Source organism: Caloenas nicobarica, chromosome 12 (assembly GCF_036013445.1).
Source record: "Caloenas nicobarica isolate bCalNic1 chromosome 12, bCalNic1.hap1, whole genome shotgun sequence".
NCBI lineage: Eukaryota > Metazoa > Chordata > Aves > Columbiformes > Columbidae > Caloenas > Caloenas nicobarica.
In genome coordinates this window covers 21583769-21595119 of record NC_088256.1, presented here as the reverse complement: position 1 = coordinate 21595119, position 11351 = coordinate 21583769, and the positions used below count along the sequence as shown (strand labels likewise).

Here is an 11351-nt window from a genome sequence, read left to right as displayed (position 1 = left end):
AAAATCCCTTGCTCTTTGTCGTGGGCTCTTCCAGCAACCAGGAGAGCTGAGAATAGGAAATAGGAAAACAGGAAGTAGGAAATCCAGTTAGTCTGCAAGAGATGTTGGACGTTTTAAACACAACAGTCTCCGCTCCTCTTAACTCATGCACACCTGGGGAGCTGTACCCTGCAGTGAACGCTGCCGCACACTTCTTTTCCAGAGTCTGAGTCTCTGCAACCTCCAAAAGCAGATTACGAGGTTTTGTGGGTTCCAGACTTCTCCTGCAAAACATGTTTTTTATGTTAATGACACATGGAGTCCTACATATGTATTTATCCCTTTCCTACGTCTGGCATTAGCCGGCTCTTCTAGCAAGTGCTTCTGGAGAGGTCCATCCTGAGAAATAGCTGTGGATTTTTAATGTTTATTTTGCTGTTCGCCTGAAGCCCCATCTCAGGGCTGTTTCTGCTACTTTTGTGCTGCTCTTGTTTCCTTCTCATTTTTCACCCCCCCCAGTCCTCTCCAGGCAGCAGTGGGTGAGCTGCTGACCCTGGTGTCCCTCCGAGGGGATGGTGCTGGACTGGGACCCGTTCCCGCGCCGCGGGAGCTTCGGGATGACGTTTTCGGGTGGCTCTGGCGGGGAGTCACACCAGCAGAGCATGACAGCGGTTTGTGAAATACCAGACGGTTCCATTCCCGGGGGAAGGCAGCTCCGGCCGAGCCCCCGCGGCGCTGGCAGCGGTAGCATTCCGAGGAGCCGCGGCTGCCCTTCGCACCAGCAGCTCTTCATTGCTCAGCGTCCCTCTTCATCCTCCCCAGCACCACCAGCTCTTCTCGCCCTGCGCGCCGGGGCCGGAGCGGCTCCACTCCCCTCTGCAGCGGCTGGTTTACCTTGGATCAGCTGGTTAAAGCAGCTCCGGGATTTCCAAACTCGCCTTTTAACCTACTGAATCGGGGTCTGGCGTGGAACTCACCACCATGAAAACAATTATTGCAGCCTGTTCCCAAAATCTGAGCGGTAAGATATTTCCCAAGCGTGTTTGAACGGTTTCTGATGCTCTTGCAACGCGTGGAGCTGGTCAGACAATTAGCGTTTTTTGTCATTAGTGCTCAGGGGAAAGGGAGGCATTGGGAGCAATTTGGGGTTAGCAGCACCAGAGGAAAACATACAGTTGCTCAACAGGAACGAAATTTCTGACGATGCGTTCGGTGATGTTACTCCTGCAAGATGCTCCAGACCGCTGCAAATTCCCCTTCGCCTTTCCTCGCTGCCCCAGGCCATGGAGTCAAAATTTCTGTGTTTGAAGCGGCTCCTGTGGCCACGGACGGGGCTGGCAGCGGAGCCCCTGGGGCTTCTCCGTTTTCTGTCTGTGGTCTGGGCATTTGTGGAGTGCTTGTCAGGGAGATAGAAAAAGGAACTGAAAAAAGCAACTGGTAGGCACAGATGTGCCAGGCAGACCTTTGCACCTTCCCCAGAAAAAAAAGGGGCTTTGGAAAGTCGGTAACACCAGGAAAGAGCTGAACCTCCCTCAGCCACCCAAACTGGAGTTTGGTTGTTCTTCTCTGCCCTGGAGTTCTCCAGCCTGGGGACCCATGGGGACAGGTCTGCTCCAGCCTCACCCCCAACATCTCTCTGGCCGACATGCTGATTTGGGGTTGTTCTCCCAGAAAAATAAAGCTCTTGTGGCACAAGAGTTGTCATAGCTGGCTGCGGCGGCCACGCCGGGTGGTCCTGGCTGCACTGGACCTTTGGCCGGGAGTGGTGCAGTGGTGGGACTGGCACCTTGGGCCCATTTCGGGAGGAGGGATGGGGCCGCACGTGGAGTTTGGATCCTGGCGCCCGGCCCGGGGTGGTTAATGGTTCACCAAGGTCGGCTGGAGGGACAGGGGCGGCGAGGGGAGCGGAGCGTCTGCTGCGCTGTCTCTCAGGGGAGATGAGGCTTGGTGGGGACAGCTGTGGGGACGGGCAGCCTTGGCCACCCTGGCTTGGTCTCTGGCCACCGTCCTTGGCACTTGCTGGGGAGCGAATTCTGCCCCCACCTTCCTGCCACGCTGCTGAAAAAGCCCCAATTCTCTGTGAGCCTGACCATGCCACGGAAGGCACAGGGAAGGTGCTGGATGTGCCACCACGTTCGGCTCTGCTGGAGCACCCAGGGTCATGGACATGTTGGGCTGGGGGTGCCCAACCTGCCAGCTGCCCCCACAGAGCAGCCTGGGGTTGGTCATGGCCACCTCCTGGCATGGGCCAGAGCTTTGGGGGACAAGCGTTCCCCATCCCGTACACAGAATCACAGAGTCATTTTGGTTGGAAGAGACCTTCAAGATCATCCAGTCCAACCATAACCCACTCCTGGCACTGCCCCATGTCCCTGAGAACCTCATCTCTGTCTGTCCAGCCCCTCCAGGGATGGTGACTCCAGCACTGCCCTGGGCAGCCTGTTCCAGTGCCCCACAGCCCTTTGGGGAAGAAATTGTTCCCCAGATCCAACCTCAACCTCCCCTGGCGCAACTTGAGGCCGTTTCCTCTGGTCCTAGCGCTTGTTACTTGGGAGAAGAGACCAACAAGACCAACACCCTCCATACTATCACCCCTCCCACCCCATCCCATTCTCTCCCATCCCACCCCTCCTCCCCCAACAGCTTCATCCTTCCCATCCTACTTCCCATCTCAGCCCGGTACCCCAACCGCAGTAGCCGCAGGTACCGCCGGATCAGCCCCCGTGTCCCCCCCGCAGGCAGCCGTGCCAGCGTGCAGAGCGCCCTGCGCACCCTGCTCGCCGCGCCCTGGCCCTCGCAGCGGGACGTGCGCTCCTGGCTCCAGCTCCTCTCCGTGCTGCAGTGGGTGCTCAGCTTCCTGCTGCTGGGTGAGTCTGGGGCTACTGGGGGGTCCCAGCACGGGGGTGCAGACCCGCTCACCCCTGGCTCCCGCAGGACCCGTCAGCCTCCTTCTCCTCATCTACCTGGTGTTCACCAGCTTCTGGCCCATCTCCGCGCTCTACCTGGCCTGGATCATCCTGGACTGGGACACACCGGAGAGAGGTGGGGACGGGCACAGCACCCCCTCCCTCCAGCTCTGCAGCCGGGTGGGGTGCAGGGTCCCCCCATTTTTTCTGGCGTGGCAAACAGGGAGCACCACGTCCCGGCTGCGCCTTCCCTCCTCTCCCCATCATCGTCATCACGGTGGGAAGAGGGACGCGGCGGGTCTGTGGGGGGTGACACTGGGCTGGGTGTCACCTCCTGCCATCCTTCCCGGTTTGCAGGTGGCAGGAGGCTGCCATGCCTGCAGCGCTGGCCCGTCTGGAGGCACTTTCGGGATTATTTCCCGGTGAAGGTACGATGTGGGGAGCCAGGACGGGATGTCCACGCAGGTGGTGGTGGTACCAGTGTTACATCTCCACGATGCCATTTTTGTCCCCGCAGCTGGTGAAGACGCACGACCTGTCCCCCAGCCACAACTACATCATTGGCTCCCACCCCCACGGCATCCTCTGCGTCGGCGCATTCTGCAACTTCATCACTGGCTCCACGGGGTTCAGGGAGATGTTCCCGGGTATCCAGCCCTTCCTCACCACCCTGGCCGGCAATTTCCGCCTGCCCCTCTTCAGGGAGTACCTGATGAGCGGGGGTGAGCAGCCGCGGGCAGCTGCCTGCGCCCTGCCTGCACCCTGCCTGCGCCCTGCCTGTGCCCTGCTGGTGCCCTGCCTGCGCCCTGCCTGTGCCCTGCTGGTGCCCTGCCTGCACCCTGCCTGCGCCCTGCCTGTGCCCTGCTGGTGCCCTGCCTGCACCCTGCCTGCACCCTGCCTGTGCCCTGCCTGCACCCTGCCTACTCCCTGCCAGAACTCCAGCTTCATCCTGCCTGCACCCTGCTGGAACTCCAGCTTCACCCTGCCTGCGCCCTGCCTGCGCCATCCCTGCACCCTGCCTGAACTCCAGCTTCATCTTGCCTGCATCCTGCCTGCACCCTGCCTGAACTCCAGCCTCACTCTGCCTGCACCCTGCCTGTGTCCTGCCTGCACCCTGCATGAACTCCAGCCTCACCTTGCCTGCACCCTGCCTGCACCCTGCCTGCACCCTGCCTGCTCTCTGCCTGCACCCTGCCCGCACCCTGCCTGCACCCTGCCGGAACTCCAGCTTCACCCTGCCTGCACCCTGCCTGCGCCATCCCTGCACCCTGCCGGAACTCCAGCTTCACCCTGCCTGCACCCTGCCTGCGCCATCCCTGCACCCTGCCGGAACTCCAGCTTCATCTTGCCTGCATCCTGCCTGCACCCTGCCTGAACTCCAGCCTCACCCTGCCTGCACCCTGCCTGTGCCCTGCCTGCACCCTGCATGAACTCCAGCCTCACCTTGCCTGCACCCTGCCTGCACCTTGCCTGCACCCTGCCTGAACTCCAGCTTCATCTTGCCTGCACCCTGCCGGCACCCTGAATGAACTCCAGCCTAACCTTGCCTGCACCGTGCCTGCACCCTGCCTGCACCCTGCCTGCTCTCTGCCTGCACCCTGCCTGCACCCTGCCAGAACTCCAGCTTCACCCTGCCTGCACCCTGCCTGCGCCATCCCTGCACCCTGCCTGAACTCCAGCTTCATCTTGCCTGCACCCTGCCTGCACCCTGCCTGCTCTCTGCCTGCACCCTGCCTGCACCCTGCCGGAACTCCAGCTTCACCCTGCCTGCACCCTGCCTGCGCCATCCCTGCACCCTGCCTGAACTCCAGCTTCATCTTGCCTGCACCCTGCCTGCACCCTGCCTGCTCTCTGCCCGCACCCTGCCCGCACCCTGCCTGCACCCTGCCTGCACCCTGCCTGCACCCTGGCAGCCCAGGGCGACCCCACCCTTCCCTGGGAGCTCTTCTGCAGCAGGGGGCGCCCTTGCCCTGTCCCCATCTTGTCCCCTACCCTGTCCCTTGCCCTGTCCCCCGGGACACAGTCCCTTGTGAGGTCTCTCCCAGGGTCCCCGTCCCTGGGCGCTGTCCCACGGCGCCGATGCTCTGTCCCCACCACAGGCCTGTGCCCGGTGACACGTCGCGCCATCGGGTACCTGCTGTCCCAGAACGGCACGGGTAACGCAGTGGCCATCGTCATCGGTGGCGCGGCCGAGTCCCTCTCCTGCCGTCCTGGCGTCACCACGCTCATCCTGAAGAACCGCAAGGGCTTCGTCCGCATGGCCCTGCAGTACGGGTGGGTCTCAGGTGACACCACCGTGGGGGTCCGGGAGTCCCAGCACCCTGTCACTGTCCCCCACCTCCCCTCCACAGGGCCAACCTCGTCCCTTCCTTCTCCTTCGGGGAGAACGACCTGTTCCGCCAGGTCGTCTTCGAGGAGGGCAGCTGGATGAGGAGCATCCAGCTGCGCTTCCAGAAGATGCTGGGCTTCGCTCCCTGCGTGTTCTATGGCCGGGGTGTCACCTCCGTCCACTCCCGGGGCTTCCTCCCCTACGCCAGACCCATCACCACCGTGGGTGAGTGCCGTGGGTGACCCCCAGAAGGCGGAGGGGCGGAGGAGGAGGACACCCAATGATGGGTGGTGTTGGAAGGCAACGCTCGGCCCGTGTCTCCAATGAGCCGGGTGGGTCCCCACACCATCATCCTGACCTTCCTCCCTTCCCGGCAGTGGGGGAGCCAGTGACAGTCCCCAAGATCGAGGACCCCAGCCGGGAGACGGTGGACATGTACCACGAGATGTACGTCCGCTCTCTGCTCAAGCTCTTCAACGAGAACAAGACCAAGTACGGGATGACGGAGACGGACGAGCTGCGCATCCTCTGAGCGCGGCCGGCGCCGCTGGCCAGGGCCTGGCTCACAATGGCGCTGGCTCTTGCGGGTGGGGATTTCAGCCGGCCCAGCACAGAGGACACACGGGGGACGGTCCCCGCTCTGGCCCCTGCTCCTCCGGCCGAAAATCCTGAGTGGGAGGTGGGAGGAGAGGAGGAAGTGAGGGGAGGGGGAGATTGGGAAAGAGTCACCCTCAGAAGGGCTTTGGAGGGGCTGTGGGTGACACAGCTGTCCCCTGAGGACGTGGGGCTGATGTGGGGGGGCTGGTGTGGTGCGAGGCTGGGGGCCAGCAATGGGCATGGTCCCCCCCAAGATAACCAGGACACCGTGAGCTGAGGGAGGGGGTGTCATGGGAGGAGGGAACAAGATGGGCTCTTTGGGGTGACATCCCAATGGCGAGTGGGACCAGGCTGGGGAGACATCCCCCCTGGGGTGGAGGGGGGACACTCCTGGACTTGGGGACCTCAGCTGTGGACCACACGGCCTTGGGCAAGGAGCAGCTGCTGCTCTGGCCCCAGATGAGCCTTTTCCACCACCTCTGTACCCAATACAGATTTCCAACCGCTGCTGCCTGTGTGTGCTGGGGGGCAGGATTTCAGCACCGCCACTGTACCCCCATGCAGGGGGACGTGTCACCCTCCCGTGTCCCCTCCCTTGGCAGTCCCATTTCCGGGGCTGGGACCTTTACACCGTTCAGGTGCAACTGAGCAGCTCCTGGGTCCACCTGGGCCCCATCAGATATGATGGGGTGTGAGGGGCAGCAGCTGCTCTTACTGGGTTAACTGGGTGGAGGAGGCACGTCCCCTTCTCTCTCTGCTTTCAGCTCAGTGGTGAGTGGCTCTCGGGGTCCCGCTGTGGGATGGGGATGTGGGGTGAGATGTGATGTCCCTGGGGACCTCTGTTCATGCAGGTGAGCTGGGTAGCTCCTGGTGGGATGTGGTTGGTGCCACCTGGTTGTGACTGGGGTGACACCTCAATGATGAGGAGTGTGCTGGGAGGACTGGCGGTGGGGCAGCCCTGTCCCATCCCCGGTGTTGGGGAGTCGTCAGCACTGACGGCAATCTCTGGTCTGTTCCTCGCTGTGCAGGAACTTGCTCAAACAAAAGGGCAAGGTAAATATTTGGAAAGCAAACACCCAGAAAGGCAGATTTCCCAGGACACTTCCGTCACCACGAGTGTCACCATACCGGTCCCTTGCTCTGAACCTGCCCCAGCACCGGTGGCTCTTCTCTGCTCTCAAACGTGTTTTGGGGTTTGTGTGGGTGTCATGTCGCTCTTTCTTCTGCTATGGGGAGAAACAGGTCTGGGCACAGAGAAAGGAGAAGGGGCTTTATTGGGGGGTGACGGGCAGCAAGTGCCCTGTGCCATGTCACTCCCTGCCTCTCCCAAGGCCAGCAGTGTGACAGGGACATCTCCGAGAGCCTTCGCCAGGCTTGGTCTGGTCCCGCACATCGTGGTTGAGCAGATGGGAAGGGCTGCACGTGCCAGGGAGGAATCAGTGTCCTTTCTCTTTAGTGACCTGCCAGCCTCCCTGTGTCCCCAGAAATGCCCTAGGATGGGACACCAGCCTGTGTTCCCAAAACAGCTTTCTCAGCATCCTCCCTGTTCCCACAAGGTGCCTGTGGTTGTCCTGCCCCGGTGGCACCAGCGCCCTACTCCCATGGCATCTCAGGGCTGGGACCAACCTCATGGCCACTGGCCCTGTGGCCTCTGCCCCCACAGAGTCTGGGCAGGGGCACATCAGCTTTGGGGACCTGGGGGTGCCAGGGTACCCACACAGAGCCCAGCGGGGCTGTGACTCATGGAGCCCAGGGGCAAGGTTACTGTGACCCCTCCGTTGGCCCCTCAGCACCCGTCTCTGCTCCGTGCTGTCCCTGTCCCTCTGGTGTCACTGGCAGCATGGCTGCCACCCGTGACGTTGTCCGTGGAGGACACCAGGGCCAGGTTGTACGCGGGCACAGGCTGGAGGCGCCTTGCTGGGCCCCGGCGCAGCCGCCCCCGGTATTTGTCCCCAACCATGAAGTACAAGATGGGGTCGAGGCAGCTGTTGATGCTGGCCAGGGGCCGAGTGATCTTGTAGGTGAAGTTGATGACGTTGAGGGTCTGGCAGTTGGCTTGGAAGTAGCGGGAGGTGTAGTACATGGTCCGGGTGATGTGGAAGGGCACGAAGCAGATGGCAAAGACGGTGAGCACGATGATGATCATCTTGATGGAGCGCTTCTTGTAGGAGGGCATGCGGGGACTGGGGCTGGAGAAGCTGGACTTGCCGAGCCTCTTGGCCATCAGGCAGTAGCACAGGACGATCACCAGGAAGGGGACACCGAAGAGGAGGGCCATGACAGAGGAGCTGTAGTGCACGTAATGGTCGAAATCCTCAGGCTTGGTGGTGTCGTGGCACAGGGTGCTGTTGCCCTTGGAGCTGGTGGTGACAAAGATGAGGTTGGGGATGAGGCAGATGGTGACGACGAGCCAGGCAACCACGCAAATGATGCGGGCATGCTTGGTCTTCACCCACTTCAGGGAGCGGATGGGGTGGCAGATGCCCAAGTAGCGGTGAACGCTGATACATGTGAGGAAGAGGATGCTGCTGTAGAGGTTGGCATAGAAGAGGAAGCGCACGACCTTGCAGAGCAATTTCCCAAAGGGCCAGTTGTTGCGGTCGGCGTAATAGTAGACCAGGGTGGGGAGGGAGAGGACGTAGAGCGTGTCGGAGACAGCCAGGTTGAACATGTAGGTGGTGGTGGCGTTCCAGGGCCTCATCCTGGAGATGAACATCCACAGGGCCCAGGAGTTGAGGGGCAGCCCCACCACAAAGACGATGCCATAGGAGACGGGCAGCAGGATGTACTTGAACTCCTCGTTGAAGACGCACTTTGCCTCTGGCACCACCGTGATGTTTCCCCCCGGTGTCGGTGTCCATGGGGCAACCGGGAAGGTCCTCACTGAAGTGGCCATGTTCTCTGAGCCAGATCTAGGGGAGCGGTTAATAAAAGTGCATTAGTTGCTGATCCCGACCATTGTCAGGCACAAAGCGTGGAAAGGAGCCAAAGATGCCGGATTTCCCTGCTCCCTCCAGGAGCTTCGGCCACTTTGATGGTTCCTCTGGTTTTTCTCAGCTCGCGGGGGAGCCGAGGGAGGCTTGACAAATCCTCCCCTTTGCAGCCCCTGCAGTGACACCCATCCATCATCCCTTGGAGCTGCTCGCAGTGACACCAGCGCCGCGGGGAGCCGGGAAGCGTGCCGGGGACAGAGGGACCGCGCCGGCCCCGCCGGCCAGCAGCCCCACGGCGCGGCGAACAATGAGACCCTTATGAGGAACAGGAGCCCCCAGCCGGTGCCAGCTCAGCCTAATTGGCACCATCCTGACAATGCTGCTGGTCCCAGAGGGGCTCCTTGACAGAAGAAAGGCAGGAGGAGAAGAAAGGCTTGTCTGGGGGAGTATTATGGCCGGGAGAAATCCTCAGGGGGTTGTAAAAGGAGCCTTTGGGAGAGAGCATCCCTGGGCGGCGAGGGGCCTCCAGCTGCTGGGTATTCTCCATAGGAGAGGGATGAGCTCAGCCCTGCGGAGAGGAGCTGCGCTGGAGCCAAGTCCCAGCCCAGGACAGTGCAAGGCGGGACGGGTCCCCTCACACAGAATCAGGACAAAGGATCCGTGTCCTCCTGGCAAATCGGTCCCCAGGGCTGAGGCGTACGGAGGAGCTGTCAAAGGGCTGCGTTTGACCCTCGGGATGTCGGCAGTTCAGAGCCTGTGGGGAGAGGGACCTTCTGCCACCATCACGGTGTCCAGCAAAGGACCAGTGGAGCTGCCCAGCCGTGGTCCCTCCACACCCACCACCATTCCTGGCAAAGCAATTTTGGAGCTTTTGCTGGTGGGGACAGATGCTCAGATGAGTAACCTGGGAGCAGGAGTGCCCACCGTGCTGTAGGCAGAGACAAGGGTGTAGCCCAACCCATATCTGATGGAGGGAGCGCTGGTCTGTCTCCAGTTTCTGTTGGTCCAGAGCTCACCCAGGAGGTGATGGCACCAGGAAGACTCGGGGTTTGGGGAGATGATGCTGGTGTTGGTGGTACAAGGCAGAAGGCTGCGTCCTCTCAGGGTCCTTCATCCCTTGGCTCCCTCATCATCCCCCTCGCTTTCACCCCAGAGATGTGTGTCCTGGTGGCATCTCGTGACAAGCTCCCTTGGCAGGAACATCTCGCAGGGTGTATCCTGGTTCAGCCAAGCTGCATCCATCCCTGCAGAGCCTCGAGAGACATCCCTGGGTTTACAGAGATGATCATAAATGACACAGCAGGCAGATGGGCAGGCAGGACCGGTCCCTCGGTGTCACGCACACCCGCGTGCTCTCTGTTTGAGTTGTGGGCTGAGTCGCAGCTTCGGGCTCACATCAAACTCCCGGCAGGTTCCTCCCCGCTGCAGCGGGTGCGGGCAGCTGCCTGGCTTTATTACCGGGAGGAGTTCAGAGAGCAAGAGGCAGGTCCTGATCAAACATTAACAGTGGGAAGAATTTGCTGTTTTCACAGAATCGGGAGGGAAAACCAGCCAGTAGGGAACCCTGAGCCTCAGGGTGCTGGTGCCAGCAGCGGTGCTGTGCTTGTTGTGCTGGTCCCAGCCCAGCGGCTGCGTGTCCCCAAGCCAAGACGCTGCTGAGGACATGAGGCACCAGGAGATTTGTTTTCCTCTCCTAACCTCCAAGTGCAAGTGAGCATGAAGCCTTGAGCCCGACCAGACCGGAGGTGCCACAAGGTTCAGTGACCAAAGCCAATGCCCACGGCACAGGCCAACAAACAACTAAGATATGAAGAAGCCAACACATAAAAAATAATAATCTGGTGTAAGATATGCATAAAGAAAAAAGAGCCTGAGCAGCTGCATGGTGCTGGGCTGCTTGGAGGAGAGCGCAGGTACCCGGGTCTGCCAGCGGATAAAGCCTGAGCAGGGTCATTGCTCAGCAGTGGGATTTAATAATTCCTAAGCAAGCTTCCTTCGAGGATAACCACCGAAAATTAAAAACGCAAAAGAAGATGACATTTGGCAAGCTTTATCTCAGCAGGTTTCCTGCTTCCTTATCTTAATCACGGTCAAAATCAGTGTTTTAAAGCACTGATTCACATCAGTCCACGCCGAGGACACGTCACCACCAGGCTCATTCCTGCTCCTCACTGACGTCGCCACCGAGGCTCTCCCTGGCCATGGGCTTTCCAAGGGGGGACTGACTGCAGCCCTGGTGGGGTCTGAGTTGAGTGCTCGGGCTCGTTGCTGGAGCAGGAGAGGGAAGGACATGGAGCTGAGGAGGTGACGTTCACTCCTGCCCAGCCTGTTTTGGGGATGCACGAGGGCTGCGATGCTGGGGAATCCTTTGCCCGTGGCAAGAACATCCCCCTGCCCTGGGGATTTACCAGAGTGTTGGAAAAGCATCGATGATAGGAATGAGTGGGGCAGCAAAGGCAAACTCTGCCCTGGAGCCAAAGTCCTGCCCGCTGGCAGGACGGGATGGAGGTCGGGGATCGTGGTGTAGCGGGCAGGAGTTTCAGAGAGGGGACTAGAGCGGATTTTGGAGGTGAGTGAGTGGCCACCGAGGGACACAGCACTGGGTGA

At 60.8% G+C, this 11351-nt stretch overlaps 2 protein-coding genes across 3 annotated transcripts; one reads left to right on the top strand and one right to left on the bottom strand.

The window, feature by feature from the left end:
* Positions 1–960: 960 nt before the first annotated feature.
* Positions 961–8523, top strand: LOC135993691 (diacylglycerol O-acyltransferase 2-like). Of its 2 annotated transcripts, XM_065643700.1 has the most exons (9): positions 961–1000; positions 2718–2846; positions 2914–3021; positions 3243–3313; positions 3403–3607; positions 4985–5159; positions 5237–5439; positions 5592–5706; positions 8505–8523. In XM_065643700.1, the coding sequence occupies exons 1-9, from the start codon at positions 961–963 to the stop codon at positions 8521–8523; spliced, it is 1065 nt and encodes a 354-aa protein (XP_065499772.1). The 2 variants fall into 2 exon arrangements, with proteins under 2 accessions (XP_065499772.1, XP_065499771.1); XM_065643699.1 differs by lacking the exon at positions 8505–8523 and having other exon boundaries at positions 5592–5746.
* Positions 7598–8722, bottom strand: P2RY4 (pyrimidinergic receptor P2Y4). The gene has a single exon (XM_065643701.1). It carries the CDS (start codon positions 8705–8707, stop codon positions 7598–7600), a length of 1110 nt encoding a protein of 369 aa, XP_065499773.1. The 5' UTR covers positions 8708–8722.
* Positions 8723–11351: the final 2629 nt, after the last annotated feature.